The sequence below is a fragment of the Phodopus roborovskii genome, unplaced genomic scaffold (genome assembly GCF_943737965.1).
Source record: "Phodopus roborovskii unplaced genomic scaffold, PHOROB, whole genome shotgun sequence".
Taxonomy (NCBI): domain Eukaryota; kingdom Metazoa; phylum Chordata; class Mammalia; order Rodentia; family Cricetidae; genus Phodopus; species Phodopus roborovskii.
This window is the reverse complement of record NW_026126548.1, coordinates 1401917-1420751: the sequence shown is the minus strand read 5'-3', so window position 1 is coordinate 1420751 and position 18835 is coordinate 1401917. Positions and strand designations below refer to the sequence as shown.

Below are 18835 nucleotides of genomic sequence, written 5' to 3'. Positions count from 1 at the left end.
AACAACAACAACATACACACACACACAAACCAAAAAATAAAAACCAAAACAACTAACCAACCAACCAACCAAAAAACCCAGTAGAAATGAAAAGCACAATTTAAAATCTGGTTTTGTCAAAGGATGTTACAAGTGCAACATTATCCATTGAGCATTCCTCTTAAGGCATTTTCACTGTCCGAATACATGTACATCAAGGTTTATATTATAAAATGGGCTCTTTTTGTAGTATTCATAATCAAGACTTAAAAAAAAATACATCTCAGGACAAAGAGCTGTAAAGAAAACAATTCACTTTTCTCATAAAAAGTAACTTAAAGTACAAAAGTAATTTAGAATACATAATTCCCCATTATAATTCCAGATTTGATACAGTATTGATTTCACTTCCTGATATAAACCATTAAAGACAGTACAGGCTGTAGTACTATCTGTGAGGTGGCTACAACTCTATAATACACACAGTGATTTTTTAAATAGGCTTTTAACGTGCCTTGCATGAAAGGTGCTACACATGAACCTGTCTTGTGAATTCTTTGGTAACCACCAACTGAAAAAAAAACTTGGATCAAAACATTGCCATGGCCATCCAGGAGGCATATTGTTGTTGTGGGCTAGTGCTGGTATTCTGATTTTTAAGTGTTCTAAGAGGTTTAGGGGCTGGTTAAAAAATAAAAAGAACCAGATAACTAAAGGCAGGGTTAAGCCTGCTTAGAAAAACAGTTCTAGTTCATTTCCATTTGGCTTAGGTTCCGATAAAGTCTGCTTCTGAAGTAGATTTTGAAGAAAAAAAAAATGCATGTGGTTATCATTTAGTCCTTTCTTGAAACAGTGTGAGGAAGGTAATGAATATAATCATAGGTATTTTATTTTAATAGTCTCTTTTTTCCTTCCCAGGGTCAGCCTACTCCACTTTAGTACATTACAGGCATTTTCAGTTGAAGTGGTGGTATTGATTAACTCAGCAGGCTCTCTCTTATAATATCAGAAGAGAGGTCAAACTGCATCATCACTCATCCTCACTAGGTCACCTCACACTCATTAATTGTCCTGCGATGTGTGCTAATTGTGCAAATTGGATGCTAGTAATATAAATCTAACTTACCCACTTTTAGCTAAAACATAATTCTACACTTATTCTGAACTTTTCAATCAAAAGTAAATTTACATATTTTTACATTCATTGTCTCTAGACTGTCATGATACCAACTTACCAATTTGTTACTTGAATCCAAGGAGTCATGATGCAGAGAGATTTTAAAGTCTAGAGAATAGTACTTCTGTTGTACAACATTTGTGTTTCGGTAAGAATCCTTTGTATTTACATATATATAGCACCTTTCAAGAGTTTCAAAGTGATTTATTTTTATAGCATTATTTTCTGGCAAAGCCTACATTAGGGCAACACTGAATTAAATAAATCTAAGTTCTCTAACTTTCAATTTCTGGTCAACTGAAACTTTTGTGTCTTTTTTATTGATGGTCTTTCCAAAGGTAGCTATAAACACAACCTTCTAGTGGCCCTATTACAGAGATACTGGGGAAGAAGGGAGGTGGGGACAAACAGAGGAGGAGGGGGAGAAAAGAGACTTCTGTCATTGCTACTGACTAGTGATAACACATTGTAAAACACACACTATGGGGTATGTAATTATTCCCAAAAGCTCTTCAGAGCTGGTAGTAAGAGCTTAATAAGTATACGTTAAAATAAAAATATTTTCATTTCAAAGATTATTCTGGTTTTTATGTTAAATAATGAACTTGCCTTAATGAGTAGCAATGTGTTTTTTGGACTTCATAAGAAAATAAAACTGTGATATAAAATTGCTACTGCTAAAAAAATTGGTGTTTCTCTGGGTTAACTAAATCTTTTTTGTGCTTTTTTCAAATGTTTACGGTAACAAACACATACAAATATTTCAAAATTACCTATTATAGTTATCAAGTTTAATATAATATTATAAAGAACAAAAACAAAAAAAAAATCTTAGTAATACATGACAACCTTAATAGTAAATGAGTTCCTGAAAAAATTGTGTATTATAGAAATGATTTACATTATTTTGCCATAAGAAAACTTGTTAAGCAATAATCAGGTCTCACGTTTAAAAAAACATGTACATAATCCAATAGCAAAGAAGGTAAATGAGTTAAAACACAATTGCTTTATCTTGGGAATGCTATTTTCTGGAAAACCATTTCACTAAAAAAGGTTTCATAAAAATGATTTTATCTTGGATCCATTTATGAAATGCCTGGTGCAGCTCAGCCGACAAAGTGGCAGGATTACTATCATATAGTTTTTATAACTCCTGCATCTCATTACAGAATTTTTCTGCATATCTTATGAATTGAGTTTCCTTTGCAGTGCATTCAAACAATTGGCTCTAAAAACAAAACCAATAACCAGCATACCACACATGCAGTCTGCTAACCAAAAAGGCCCTGACATGCCAGAACAATTTGTATCTTGATATATATAATACATTCCACAAAAATACTACAGCACTTAATTTAGATTTACATAACTAAATATAAATGGCTAGCTTTTGGGTAATACTTAGCAGAAGCAGTAAGCAGACATGGATAAATTAATAAAGAAATGTTGAAAGAAGTAGGCTGTCCTTAGAACACTTGACCTTAACACACTGGGTCCTTAGTGAGAGAGCGTCCTTTATTCAGTAGAGCGTGAAGTACTATACAGTATCTAAAACCTCTAAAACTTCTGCAGTTGAGTCCAGTAGTGCTCCTTGATTCAAGGAAGGAATGGAGTCTGTATTCTTGCCTGCTCTACTCACGAAGGGGTGTGTTAAAATCTTTTTTTATTTTTTAAATAGTCCTATAGTTGCTAGGTGTCTTGTTACTTCAGAAATAAAGTCTTCAGACTGAGAAACTGAAGGACACTTTTCTCTCTGTATTTTGTTGAAAGACAGAAAGAAGAAAGAAAATATAAGAACAGCTTCAAGATAAGAGGTATATACTACAGGAAGCTAGTATAAGAACAGCATGCACTAGGTATTTACATGGGAATGAGAGTGACAGAAGACCAGAGGCAACATCTGAGCTGTTCTGTGTAAGACAGGATTTAGTCCATTTTTACCAATTACTCACAAGTTGTAACACATAAAAGACAGACTTCACATTATTCACTGCTAAAATTAAATATAAATTGAGAGAAAATACTTAGGTTTGCTACCCAAACAGACAGGCAAAAACCTAAGCAGCCAATTAATCTTTACTAAGAAGCAGGAGAGACAGTCAGTGGGCCCAGCAGGCAGAATTTAATCTGTTAACGCATTGTGCACTGATTACTTAGTCTGTAGAAAGAGACCAATCTTATTCAATGGTTCAAGCAGGAAACTCACCACTTGGCCCACGTCATGCAGTGGGTCACTCAGTTAGGAGCTTGGTTGCTCCCTAGACCTGCTTTTTGAATTTCTGCTTTCTCGTACTTTGTTCACATCTGTGGGAAAAAAGCAGTTCATGTTATTTAGTCAAAAAGTTAAACATAATTCATGAAGATAAAAGCTCTCATTGAGTAGGACAAAAAATTTGAACCTGGAAAAGTTATTAATTTGACAGATATCTTAGTATGTGAAGCCCGTTTTTTATATTTTAAATCCATAAGCAACACACCTATGAATGTGTTAACTATTTTATAAATCTAAAAGAGTTACCATTTCCTCATTTTAGTTTTACAGGCTTGCATACTTATCATATCCTTATAATATAGTAATATTGTAATGGACATCACATAATTTTACATTAAAAAGTCTTGCAGTACAACAGTAGAATCATCTACATTGTGTTATTTTTTTACTGTGAACACCAAGACTGAGACATATCACGCTAGTCATATGGATGTAATTTACAGAAGGCCAGGCCAGGAATTTTAAATAGATACTAGTTTTATTATGTATAAAGTCAGAGTACTGAATCTTCTAATAATCTGTGTGAGTTACAAGTCATGGAGTTATTTCAGGGGAAGTAAATGCAGATGCTTGACTCACAGCTGCTATGTTAATGCTAACATAATCTTTTAGGAAACACTGTTCCTATATGATTACTAAGGAGTCTATTTTCTCCCACCGCTGAAAATGTAATGGATAGTGGCATTTGATGAAACCCTGACTCCTTAGCATATGATGTTTTCTGGAGGGCGTTTGTCTACATTGAAATCTCAAACCCTCAGGAAACATGGACATGGTATTTACCTGTCTTACATGCAATGTGTATATACTTTTGAAAACATGCTGGATATATCCTTACAGATATTAAGGAGAAAGTATTTAAGTTTACTTTTATAAAATAACTCGTATCTTTTAATAAAATAATTTAGATGTATTTTAATTAACAAAATTAGCAACCATTTAAATGTAAAAAAATGCAAAGGCCAGTTTTATGATGTCTAAAACTAAGTAAAACATTTCTGTCATATAGCCTCCATCAATATCAGCTGTTTATTAGTAAGCTGTGACAAAAGGGGAAAATAATAGCATAAAACTGAAGTATTAAGACTAACTACATAAAAACTGATAGTACAAAGTAACTTGTACTATTCATGCAGAAAATATATTAGGTGGTACTAAAATATATAAAAATGCTTTATGTGTTCATCTGATTATGTGTACCAGAACTATTTTTAATGGTAGCTGCTAGGAAAGAAAAGCAGGGACAGCAATTAAAAAAAAAAAAAAAAAAAAAAAAAAGGAGTCTACCCATAATGTGACCCTGTGTATGTACAAGAGGAGAACTTTTTACAAAAGATACAAATTTAATTAAGACTCTTTGAAGATTTTCCCTTTCATTCCGTATTAACAGTAACAGCCTGGTGCAGTGACTATGCAATAATACTCTTCTCTGTACTCACAGAGGTATGGCGTCATCCTATGCTAAGTTATTATCAGTAACATTGAAGCTGAATCAGAATTGCAAAAACATTCCTGAGACAGCTAAACATCCTACAGAAACTGTTAAATGCTTTAGAGTGACATGAGCACAGAAAGATAAAACTATATGAAACTGGAGTCTATGTTTTATAGATACCATCTCCATCTTGTGTGGATTTTGTTTTGGGGGATGGTGAACTAAAGACTATTGTTTATCTGTTTTTGAGACAAGGTCCTTCTCTGGCCTGGAACTCAGAGTTCACCCACCTCTGCCTCCCAGAGTGCCACAATTAAAAGCATATTACTATGCCAGGCAAGACTGTTTTTTAAACATTTTTTAAATTTTATTTTTTATTTTGTGAGCATTGGTGTTTTGCCTGCCTGCCTGCATGTCTGTGTGAGGGTATCAGATGCTCTGGAACTAGAGTAACAGACATTTCTGAGCTGCCATGTGGGTGCTGAGAATTGAACCCAGGTCCTGTGGAAGAGCAGTCAGTGCTCTCAACTGCTGAGCCATCTCTCCAGCCCTAGACTGTTTTTAATACAACAAATTTGACTATATGCTTGTTTTATTTTTAATGTTACAAGTCCTAATTTTATACTCTAGCACAATGAATTAACTTTTAAACATTCTGCATTAAGGATATACATGTTCAATTTAGTAGTAAATTAATGACAAGTTGAATTTTTCATCATTTAAAAACCTTGCTATGCTTCTGAACAGAAGTAAAAATACAAATCCCAAGATAATGAGTAACTTGGTTTATTTCTCTTTGACTTGTATGAAAAAAACAAAAACAAAAACAAAAAAACAAAACCGGGAAAAATTTTGTTAAAGGATTTAAAAAAAAAAAGAAAATAGTTATCTTGAGCTATTGTGTTTATCAGGAAAAGAGCAGCACCAAGAAGAGGCTCATAACACGAATGCACTCTAGTCACTGTGTAAATCACATTTAAGTTTGATGGAAAATTTTAGAATAGTACATTTATGAATAAACAATACTTTTAAAATTTGAACAATGTTTTATAAATATGAGCATTAGTTCAAATTAAGCTGAATTATTAATTATTTCATTGAAAAGAGAACAGGACAGATAATATGATTAAGTGACGAAAGAAAATGACATCTTCAAATACATTTCCATTATTAATACTGTACATATGCAACATGAAGCACACATTCAGGAAGGAAAGAGAGAGAGGAAGTAGGAAAAGCACATGAACACTCTTTTAGAAATAGCCAAACAATGACTTGGATATGCTTTCTTGGTAACAGCAGAACATGCAACTATTTTAACATGCTTAATGATATAAAAGTATTCTTTTATCAAGTGACAAAAGATGCAAAAGAAAAACATGTATGGTTGGATTTTTAAAGACATGCGAAAATGTATGTACAATGTAATTACCATTTCATGCAGATTTTGATGTGGTTACACATTCATGTTTATATACATGCCTTTTTATACAGCTGAACTCTATGTAACAATCTTAAAGATAAAAGCCTAGCAAATAACATCAACATATTATGCAGTTTTGATCAAATACAACCATATTCATACCAAACAGTTTGACTATCCTCTGAAACTGATAATGTAACTTCAGTGTCATCAGGGTAGAGGCATGCAGGAATGATAAGGTTGTTGCTATCTACGGAAGATTGTGAACTACTGTTACTAGGGTTTTGATTATCACAAAACTGTTTATTAGGTTTCTGTGTAGCTTTACCCCAAGAGGCAGAGGCCTGGTCAGTTACTCCAGTGACTGACTTGAGAGGAAACCCACTTATGTTACTAACCAATTCTGTGTTCAGGGATAGAAATGGAAGAGATGAATGAACCACAGTAAATGACCCATGGCTATCGTTAGGTGCTATTTCAAATGCATCATTAGACATTTTAACAGTGGCAAAAGTTTGGTTTAGAAACTGTGGCCTTCCTGGTTTTGATTTTCTAGCCTGGGTACAGAGAGACTCAGATGTGCCTCCAGCTAAATCATCTGGGACCTTATGCCCTCCAGCATGTGTTGGAAAATCCGAGGACCACTGCTGTAAATGGTACTCACTAGATGCTGCAGTGATGCTGCTATCAGCAGTAGGTGGTGCTGAATCAACTGACACGGGCAGTCTACTGTCCTTGGTCAAAAAATCATGGATGCTGGTCCTTCGTGTTGTTCCTTCAGCAGTAGAGATCACACTGCTTGCACGAGGTAAAGTGGCATAAGGATTGCTATCTTTTGATTGTCTTGACACAGAGGTTTCTTTTACTAGTTTTATCTTTCCTTGAGTGCTTGGTGTAGGTTTCCCTGCAGAACTAATGGAGTAGGCATCTTCAGTCTTTCGAGGACCAGGTCTCAAAAATTCAGGTTTAGTTGTCCATCTATCATAGAAGTCCCCTGGAGTTTTTCCACTTACTGACCTGGCCAGGGCACAGCTAACTGGCTTGTCTTTTCCCAGAAAGTCAGAAGAAACTGACAAACTTTTCATTACTTCATCTAAAAGATTCTCTTGACTTGAGGACTTCAACTGTTGAAAGGAAAAACAATACAGATTACTTAATGTTTAGAGTCACCTGGTAAACTGAACCATACACTATAGAGTTGCTGTTATCTCTTATTGTTCCATAATTTAAAAAAATTCTAAGGCCAATTCACAAGGTATTTATCTAGTGTTACTCATTTAAATCAAGGTCACCATAGATTGAACTAACCTGTATTGAGGTAAGCTTGTTGCTTTCTTCTAAAAACTGCTGTAAGGTAACAACTTCACTTCCAGGAGAACCAGCTTTAATCTTGTGATGTGCTCGACTTTCTACTGTTTCAGACATTTTGTGTTGGAGCATAGGACTTGACCTGGTCTGTCTTTTCAAATACTGGATTGGACTGCTACCACTGCTGGACCAAGTCTCATGATCATGAAGCAGACTAAATTCTCCACTGCTGTGGCTTTGTGGCCTGCTTTGGTTATGAACTGCACCTGCTTTTGGAGTAAATGCTGTATTGAAACTTCAGTAATAGAAATGAGATAATACTATGTAAAATTTGTTAGCAGAATTCTAATTCTATTAGTAGCCATACTGACTTTAAACTTCATTTAGACATGCTTAGGTAAGCTATGTTATTTGTTCAGTCTAAGAACTAGATGCCATAGCTGCTTTTCTGGTTTTATTAAACTGACAAATATTCTAAGTTCTGTAAGGGCAAAAATATACTTTGATCACCAGAGTCAAAGCCTAAAGAGTTTCACATTAAACAATCACTCAATATACTAATGACTAAATAAAGTAATAAGCATTTAACAATTTAGGTTAAAATAATGGTAAAATAACATAATTTAGAAAAAAAGCTATTTCAAATTATTTCAGATTGTTAAAGGCCAAACATTTAAATGCAAAAAAGTATTTTAATTCTGTCTTTATGAAGTCCTGATTCAATTACTTATTCTAAGATTTCATACTAATGAAAACTCTAAAATAAATAAAACATTAAACAACAAACACAGAAGGAAAGTTAAAAATACATGAAATTAGACAAGTCCCATAAATGAAAGTATTTCAGAAAGTGTTTCACTGAATAGCCTACATTGGTTTGGAACCTGGTATGTAGGTTAGGATGTCCTAGAACTTCCAATTCTCCCATTTCACCATCCCAAGTGCTGGGATTACAGGTATGCCACCATGCATGGCTTATTCTTTTTTTCAGTCTGAATTATTTGATTGGTTCTGATGTTCACTGTTGATACTGCTATCACATAACCATAAATGATTTATTTGAGGTTGAATTATATAGAATGGACAGTAGTTATAAAATAAAGTTCTTAATAAAGTTCACTATTCCTTTATATGACTGATTATCAGTAATAAACTGTACAGAACATCAAGACAGAAAACTTCCATCATAAAGAGTAAGGCGGTCATGGGAGAATTTTTTTTAAAGTTGTGTTATAGGAAAATACAAGATTTTCTTATATTTTCAAATCAGAAAAATTTTTCCATAGTTTGAAACTATTATTATCATATAAGATTTATAAAAAGAAAACTTAATTCCCCTCAAAATTATGTTTCTGATCATGTTTATGACTAATAAAAGTCATAAAATCAATTATAAAAATTACTAAGACAATTGTTATAACTCAAAAGCAATAAAACAAATGCATTCAATATAGTTGTATAATTCTAGCGTATAGAGAATAGCTATGGTAGCTATTAACAAGAATAGAGTCTGTAAAGGCAATAATATATTTTAAAGGTTTCCAGCTATTACTTAAAAACCTCACTTTAAATATACATTAAAACACACCCCCAAAAAAGAATTTTGAAATAATTCTTTATATGAGCCATATGTGCGTCCATATACTTCTTATGTGACATAGAGAAAGAAAAGAAAAAAGGTGCATATTTTGTTGACAACTATAGTTGCTAACACTATTTCTAAAATACAAGTAATGCAAGTTTAATGTGCATGCATCATGAATAAACTTAAGGACAACCATTTAGATGTCAAGCACAAAATGTCACTTAAAATAAGGGATAATTCTGAAACAAAGATTACAGTGAAGACTATTTTATCTGTGAAAATGAAGACTCATAACGAAAATAAATGCTCCTGATTTTACATTTGTATACATTGAAATACATCTGTATTACAATGTAAAAGTGCAAGCATTCCAGAGAACTATGTTTCAAACATATATAATTTGGATTTTGCAGTTTTCACCAGAAACTTCATCCCATTTCCAACTTTTTCCTCTTTGGTTTGGAGCTAAACTCAGGCAAGGCCTTGTGCATGCTAAGCACAAATTGCTCTACCACTGAGTGGTACTCTATTCTTCTCCTACTTTTAAACAATACTGGAAACCAAAGGAAGCACATGAATAAATTTACCTACAGCATACCTTTGACTTCATGGAGTGAAGCATTATTATTGCTATTGCTAGTGGATGTTCTGCCACTATCAAGGCTGGCTGGTCTTGAAGCTAAATGAAAGAAATCAGGAGATAGTATAATGAAACTACCATCTGATAGCACTGAATTTTACATTCTGGTCACAGAATGCTTTGAGGAAACAAGCATGCATACTGTCCCAGCCTGGGTATGCTCACATGTAAATCAGACAGATTAGAAAGTAAAGGCATCTTTAAATAGTTCACTTTGGAACTTGGCACTTGTGTAAAAACAGCTGAAATTAAAAGACGGAGGGAGAAAGGAGGAAAGAGATCATATTCATATTTGAAAATGATTTCTAGAGATGGATACCACAACTTTGTCGACTGAATAAAATTTCATGTTCCTCTTGTCTCCAGAAATTGCTACAGATTAGGTAATTTACAACAGAATAGCAAAGGGACCTCCATGCTTCAGAGATGCCACAAAGTGGACAAAAGTGACCATCTGCACTGTTAACATCACTCACACACACACACACACACACACACACACACACACGCGCGCACTAATTTTTTTTTTGGGGGGGATGGGATTGCGACAGGGTTTCTCTGTAGCTTTCGAGACTTGTCTTAGAACTCAATCTGTAGACCAGGCTGACACTGAACTCACAGAGATCCACCTGTCTCTGTCTCCTGAGTGCTGGGGTTAAAAGCGTGTGCTACCACCACCCAGCAACTATTTTTGTTTTGTTTTTCAAGACAGAATTTCTTTGTAGCTTTGGGTCCTGTCCTGGAATTCACTCTGTAGACCAGGCTGGCCTTACTCACTAAGTTTTTTAAAGGTTTAATTTTATATGTATGAGTGTTTGCCTGAATGTCTGTATGTACACATACAATATTTGTGCCTGATGCCCTCAAAAACCAGAAAAGGGTATCAGATCCCCTGTAACTGGTGTTGCACATGGTGGTGGGCCACTATGTGGTGCTGGGAACTGGATCCAGTTCCTTTGCAAGAGCAGCAAATTACTTAACTGCTAAAGCCATCTTACTAGCCCCCTAAATTCTGTATGTTTTTAAAAAATTAATTTATAATTATTACCATATACAGGTACATGAATGCCTGTGCCATGGCACATGAGGAAAGGTCACAGGACAACTTCAGAGTTTTTCTTTCCATCCACCATTAAATGAATTCCATGAGTTGAGCTCAGGTAAATGGGCTTGCATGGCAAGTGCCTTTAACTGCTGAGCCATTCTGCTGGTTCTAATATCCTATATTATTCTTTTAAAAAATATGTGTACATGTATAGGTTTATGCATGTGAATGCAGTAATTGTAGTGGCCAGAAGAGGGTATCAGTTCCTCTGAATTTAGAGTTACAGGTAGTTAACTGCTCAATGTGGATGCTGGGTACCTAATATGGGTCCTCTGCAAGAGCAGTATGAACTCTTAACTGCTGAGCTACCTCTTTATTCTCATGCATCTTTACTTTTGTATACAAGGGAAGCTACACCACTAGAAGTGACATGGAGCAGCTTACTAATAAAATTTCTTTTAGCATGTTACCTGTTACTAGTAATAATTTCATTTGGTAAGACGGGATTTTTCAAATAGGAATTAAAAAACTAAAATACTCTATACTGTACAAAGCTTGTTTTTTAGTATCCATCCTTTATCAAAATAGGTATTTAAAACATAATGGTGAAAGGCAACTCATAATTAATCTTATATGAGAATGGTACCAAATTAACCTCTGACGATTATGTAGGCAGACTTTGTAAATAAATACCATTGATTAAAAGAGAATACTCACATGAACCAATAATCTTAAAAGGGACAAATGCAATATTAGATTAGAAGAAGTAATGCCACATTCACTGACTCAATGCATGAATCTCAGGCACTTGCATTCAGTGTTTAATGTAAACCATCTAAGTTCATTGCTTACCATGAACTCTTGATCCCGTACTAGAATCATCACTAATACCCTGTGGACTTACGTCTTCAAAGGATGTAGTATCTACATGAAATAGCAAAATGGACATAAATATATTTTGTACTTCAACAATGCATTATTGTATTTATACAGAATGTGGATATTCTTTTTCAATCACACAGTAAATCTTGATTTAATGTATTCATAGACTCGGGCAGAAACTGGAACTAGAAGAAAAGAGTAGCTCTGATGAGAGCTGACTTGTTAAGAAAACACTAGAAGCAATGAAACAGTCTTCCCTGTGACTCTGCAAAGCAAAGCAAAAACTTGGGTGGATCTATGTAGCTCTCTCAAGTTGTAGTGCTTTTGGGCTTTGAGAAAGAAACATCACTCCCTCCTCTTTTCTACTCTGATTTTCTTCTCATAAGTTCATTAGCTATTTATTATGAGAGGAGGGCCTATGGAAGATTTGATTATTCACATTCTATCTTAAAAGATTGAAATAACTCGAAATTTTCCCCAAACCAAATCTAGATCATGACTTGATTATTTCAAGTTGTTTGAAGAAAAAAAGTACAATGGGAAGTCAAATTAAAATTTCCGTTGCCAACAGTTACACAGCACAGCACAGTGCAAATTGCAGACGGCCTATACCTTTATTATTAACCAACTGCTTGGATCGGAAGGCTGCAGAAGAGTTGACAGTTGAAAAGTTGATGGCTGTAGTGGAGAAGGCCATAGCTCCCAATTCTTTTCTCCTTTTACCAGTTGAAATATCATCAGGGACCTCCAAATTTTCAGTACTACCTGTCCACTGTCCTCCTGCTAGGACCATGGACTGCACCAGGTCATTCATGGCTGGGATGCAAATGAGAGCAAATGAAGCAGCATGATTAATGGATTGGCTTTTATTTCTATTTTATATTATAAATGATCTGGTTTTGTCTAGGAATTAATGTAAATGGGCCCCAAACTGTAACTACAAGGCCATTTAAGTAATGACATGCATTCAGCTGAATGAAATGAGGCCAAAAGCTGATAAATTGCAGTACTTTTACCGCCCCCCCACCCACTGCCTTTAGAAGACAGAAAGGAACTTGACTATGTACAAGTGCCATGCTTTTGTGCTGTGATGTGAAATATAATTAGAAGCCTTCAATACAGTTTTGTGGTGACAAAAGTGGAATGAATTAAGATGTAGAGCAATTTTACAGTGTCATTATTGAAAATGAAAGAGTCCTTGGTCAGAGCAGGTTACCGAATAAATTCTTCATCTTTATAAATCAAGTAAATTTACCAATGAATAAAAACCTGAAAGAGATACTCAAAGTAACACACATTTAATGTGATTATGTCATTACCCATTTCACTTAAAGAGAAAGCCAAGATTATTACATAAAGAATGACAAACATTTTCAAGGGTTATAGGCTACTTTATTCATTCATTCATTTGTTTGATTAGGTTCATTAAGGAAATAAATTCCTAATGCTAAAGGGTTTGTTATATTTTTCCTTAAACTTCTTTGGGGAAAATCTGTATGGCATATAAAATTAAGTTTGTTTGTTTTTGCCAGTTTTAAGAAAGCACTGGGCATTTATAAGTGTATTACATGTATTACTAAACATATGCACATATATGTATGAGTATACATATAATGCAAATTAAATGTCTTTTTGAAAAAAAATGTTCTTCCAGCTCCTCATAGAAAGGAAGACTGCACTTTGTAAAATACGAAATTAGTACAGTCCAGAGAAAAGGTTAGTGAAAAATTAGTGATGGAAGCCAGTATGGTCATTTGAAAGAAGCTGAACTGTCATAAGGTCTTACACATGGAACGACGGTAGCAGGCCTTCATTTTGTCTTTATCCTTCGGTCTGTTCCTCAAAAAGGGCAGTCTTTTCAGTGCAACCACTTTAATGTCAGAGCATGAGGAAAAACAGAAACAGGGAAATGAAAGAAAAAAGGGAGAAGAACAGATGGGAGTTAAATGTTGAAATTAAGGACAGGAATGAATGTTGGTCTCGCTATGAACACTACATTACAGCTAATACCCTCATGCTGCTGGGGATCGTGAAACAGGAAGCATGCACTCTGATACTGTAAATACTTAGAAGCACTGACGACAACCACGAGGAACATGTACTTTGAAAGCACTGGCTACAGTCCTATAAAAAACAGGAATTGATTAGAAGTACTTAGGGAGAAACCAAATTTCCTAGTTAAATTGTAAAAGTAAACTTTTAAAATTTGGCTATTGGTGGCTTACACTATAAAAGATACAAGCATCTATTTTATTTAAAAATTCTAAGTTTAAGATTTTCTTTAAAAAAGTTAGAAAAACACATAACCCACCAGAGAATTTTAGTAATATATATGTGTGTATCTATGTCTATATACCAATGCATATAATACACAAACATCAACCAAAATTATGGTGGTTAGGTATTTAAAGCAAAATACACTTAAAAAAAAAGCCTTATTTTTTTTGTTAGTTTCCTAAAGTTAAATAAAGAAAACATTGATTTAAACTGGAATCCAGTGCATTATTTAACAGCACTGTAGAGATACATATTCTTTCAACAAGTCTTCTAAAGATGAAACAGCAGGTATTTTGCAAAAAGTTGGTTTGAGAGAAGGAGGAAAAAAGAATAGTTTGACATCAGCAGTAAGTGTTAGCACTAAGTTTCTAAGGTAACAAAAAAGGAACTTCAATGCAAGCAAAATGGGTGGGAAGTATTTAAACATATTTGGGGGCTGGAGAAATGACTCGACAGTTAAGAGCACTGGCTTCCAGAGAACCCAAGTACAATTCCAAGCACCCACATGGCAGCTCACAACTGTTTGTGATTCCAGTTTCAGGGGATCCAATGCCATCTTCTGGCTTCTGATGGCACCAGCTATACATGTAGTACCAGACATAAGGGCAAACATAACATTCATGTACAGAGCATTATAATAAAAAACAAATTTAAAATGTATTTTAAAGGGCCCATAGGATGGGTTTATGCAAAAAAAAAAAAAAAAAAAAAATGAAAAGAAACACTTCACAAAAATAATTTTGTGAATTAAAGGACTATTGCACAAGTATAGGAATTATTCAAATAACACTAAGCTACACCTTAGTATGGCTTGATATAAATTAATTATACCTTTATGAAAACATGCACAACCTTAATAACTATGTTCTTTCTCAGAAGGTTGTCATCAGCATGTATATTCAAAGCTTTTTTTTTTAATTTGGTAAACTGCTAAGTATTCATTGAAAGAGGTGCAAACTAAAATAGCTCCTTGTCTGACTGCCAGGAGGAAAGTCATGATTCATTTATTTAAGCTTTTTAACTTGACATATACTTTTTCATGCTTGGTAAACATAGCTAGTCTCAATGACCAAAAAGGAATGAACCAAAAGTAATGTAAAAATGGACACTTAGCTAAAACAAAGCTGAATGGTTGCAGCATGCACATGTCATGTGTAGATACTTTTCTTTTTTTTTCCTTTTCCTGTTTTCAGCTGTTTTTCAAAGACTGCTTTACTGACATGAGACAGACAGACATTCTTCCAAAATCGGCAGGATAAAAAGAATTTAAAATTTGTCAGGAATGTGATTCTTCTCATGACAATTATGTTTGAGACATATGTTCTTTTCCCAAAGCACATTATATTAACAATACATTAATATTGAGTATTGTGTTTATTTGAAAACAAAATCTAAAGTTGAAAAACTGTAGAAAAGGAGAATATTGTTTCCTTCTGATTTTTATCATGAATGTTCCAGGAGGCAGTATGAAATAATGACTTAGACTTCAGACAGACAGAATGACTCTGTGTGTGTGTGTGTGTGTGTGTGTGTGTGTGTGTGTGTGTGCACGCACTCATGTCTAAACTATATGCCTGTAACTTAAAATAATTAAGAACATGCATTACATTTTCTTAATAGGATGCCAGATACTTTTGTGTCCAAAGGTAGCAAATAAAATTGATTATTAGCTACCTGAAAAGGAAAACTTGATGATTTCTCCATACTGGTATTCATCAATTAGGTGAATGAGGCTAGATGTCAGATAATAATCATCTTTTGTGGAGCTATAGAATTCTAACCAGGCAGGTCTCACAGACATCCCACTTGCCTCTGCCTCTGGAGTGCTGGGATTAAAGGTGTGAACCACCACCACCTGGCTTTAGAATTCTATTGCTTTCAAGAGAGTATGAGTTGTATTCATCTGTACTTTTTGCTGTTATCACTGATTGACTATCTAGGCTGCTAAAAGTGTACTGTGAATATATGCTACAGTCCCAAATACCATTTTCTTTTTGTGACAATTCACAAGGCCATAACATTGTAGCTTTTTTTTTTTTTTTTTTTTTTTTTAGTATTCTGAGAGCCATCCACATGGGCAGCTTACTTCTGAGGGAAGCAGCAGCTGCCTTTGCTTACTTTTTAAATTCAAAAGAATAGTGTAGTTTGTTTGTTAGAAAGAGGGTTTCATGTAAGCAAGGCTGGCCTTGAATTTACCAGTTCTGAAGATTCTAAACTCCAACTCTCTTGTTTCTACTCTCCAGCACTGAGATTACAGGTGTGCATCACCATACCTGGCTACATGTATAAACTTAGCTATACTGGTAAAGATGTGATCAAAGTATATACTTTTCCAGGTATTTTATGAGAACACAGATAGTCAACTTTGTAGACATCTTCGAAGAGCTTAGTGCTGAATTCTTTTCTTTTTTTCTTAAATTACATACTTTCCAGACTGTTTCTCTGGTCTTGCAATTTAGCTAAAACATACACTAGTAGTAGCTAATTAAAAACTCTATAAATTTTATCAGCCATATTATTTGGGGCTTCCAAGTAAAAAACTAAGTCGTAGTTTATACATTTACATTTCCCTATCTTTATTTCATTTTAACAAAAACTTTAGCAAGTATCTCTCAATTTTTTGAGACCAGTTATCTTTAAATAAATTCTGTAATACCTTTTCAAATTAGTATTTATTTTTCTTTATTTCCCCAATATGATAACTTTGTTTCAATTTTATACTACCAAAGCACATGAGCAAAAACCTCATTATAAAATGCTGTCCTTTGAGTAAGTTATAAATACCAATGAAATGAAATCTCATTCTTATTTCTTATCCTTATATTTATTCTGTGAAGTCTATTTTAACAGCACATTTTAGGAGGAGACATAGCCAAGCTGTTATTTCAATGTTCTTTTTACAGTATTTTTTTTACCTTTCTAGCACAATGACGGTTATTTCTATGTCAGAAAACCAGGTGGTTGTCTGCAATTAATTTTAAAAACATAAAGTTAAAATGAAATATTATTCATCAAACTAAAAGAGTGTTGGAAGTAGTTTTTAAAAGAGAAATCTTTAGACAGGGTTCTAAATCAAGACTCTGTTTAAAGCACTTAGCACTCACTGCTGCTCTTCTTGGTTCCTAGGGTCTGGCCATCTTCTAAAGAGTTTGACCCCACTGAAGAGCTGTCTTGACTATCTTGATGAGGCAGCTGAAGAAATCCTTCACTGGAGTCTGAGCGGGTAGGTGTTAATGTTAGAGATTTCTGACGTTCCCGATTAATATCTTTCTTGGATTTTATCAATTTTCTCATTTTTAGAGTAATCCAGTTGCCTCTCCTAATAGAATTAAAAGAATTCTTAGTCTAAAGTTCAGCAACAATCCTCATAAAATGATAAGCCTCAACAGTACTACAAATAAGGTTTTCTTCAAAACAAGATCCATAAAATTTAGTTAGTGGTACCTTCTAGGAGGAGATGGGTCATAAAATTTGTATTGATCCATAATTTTCTCTTCTAACTTCTCTTTTTGCCGTCTCAATTCATTTAATTTATCGCTATAAAAATGGAAATTACATTTTAGAATATGTAATAATACTTTATACAATGACTCATGACTATGACCTTATTTCTTTCCAGAACATAAACAATCACAGAAACCATTATTGGTAACTGAGACTTAAAAAGTAACAGTGAGTTTCTTCCATATTTTTCCTTTCCTGGCTTGCATCAAGCTCGAAAAGCAGATAACCATTAAATCACTTAACCCTTAAAATAACCCTAGCAGCAGCAGATATCTCTACTTTACAGAGGGAACAGCCAATGACAGAGAAATAAAGTGAGGCGTCTATAATCATAACCCAGTGAACTGAGAACAGAGTTAGGAAGCCCAATTCCAACATTTATGTTAGAAAACAGAACCTGCCTAAAGGGCAAGTTCCAGGACAGCCTTGGACCTAGCCAAATTAATGAGCTCCAGTTTCAAAAAATAAGGTTGAGAGGGATTGAGGAATTTACGCATGCACATGTGTATGTGTATACCCACACAAACACACACCAAAAGAAATAAAAGCTAGTTATAAAAGCCCACATACTGTATGATTCTATTTATTGTCTAGAACTGGTAAGACAGAAAGCAAGTATTCCTTAGGACTTAGGTGGGAAGGTGGGCAAGAGAATAGTAGTTGAGGTGTGTAGGTTTGTTCAACGAATGATAGAAATGATTGTTGGTGGTGGTCATATGGTTCTGAATAAACTAAATGTTAATGAACTATACATGTGAATTGGGTGAGCTGTTGGTATGTAATGACATAAAACAATAAAGTGCAATGAAATAACAAAAAAAAAAAAAAAAAAAAAAAAGAAAGAACTTCCTACCTTATTGGGATAAAGAAAGAAAGGGAAGAATTCTGTAATTGTATATCCTCTAATTTTGTATGACAGAAAGACTACCCACTGAGCTACCCCCAAAAGACCCTTTTCTGATTCTCTCACTCTCAGTACAGGTACACTTTATTAATAATTATACCAGACAACTTTTTTCTATCATATCTCTCTTATAATTTCATCTCACCTCCATGTGAACTGCTTCCTGACAGTTAAGCCAGTTCTCTATTGCTTTTCTTTCTCCCTCTTGGCTCTAGAAAGAGAGCTTTTGGTTCTATAGTATAACAATATTCTTTCACCATCTCTCCATGTCTCTGCATTGCTGCTTTCTTGTTCTAATACACTGCCTCAAATTGACTCCCATGGCTGACAGAGTACCTCACCATGGGTCTCATGCCCACTCCTGGGAAAGACCTGCTCTGCCCAGGTCCTTACCTGGTTGA

The 18835-nt window shown here is 34.4% G+C and overlaps 1 protein-coding gene across 9 annotated transcripts in view; it reads right to left on the bottom strand.

The window, feature by feature from the left end:
* Positions 1–2815: 2815 nt before the first annotated feature.
* Ccdc88a (coiled-coil domain containing 88A) overlaps positions 2816–18835 on the bottom strand; it is a 139430-nt gene continuing 123410 nt past the window's right edge. Inside the window, exons 24-33 of one of the 9 annotated variants that reach the window (XR_007835548.1) lie at positions 17471–17563; positions 17131–17345; positions 13536–13619; positions 12362–12565; positions 11720–11791; positions 9781–9861; positions 7598–7866; positions 7307–7413; positions 3366–3463; positions 2816–2912 (exon numbers count right to left, since the gene is read on the bottom strand). Coding sequence is in view for 8 of the 9 variants with exons in the window: in XM_051200715.1 (XP_051056672.1) it covers positions 6430–7413; positions 7598–7866; positions 9781–9861; positions 11720–11791; positions 12362–12565; positions 13536–13619; positions 17131–17345; positions 17471–17563 (2002 nt within the window). In the remaining variant the exon portion in view is untranslated. Of the gene's footprint in view, positions 2913–3365; positions 3464–6287; positions 7414–7597; positions 7867–9780; positions 9862–11719; positions 11792–12361; positions 12566–13535; positions 13620–17130; positions 17346–17470; positions 17564–18835 lie in introns of those variants that run through there. The other 8 variants (XM_051200722.1, XM_051200723.1, XM_051200715.1 and 5 more) reach the window with 8 other exon arrangements.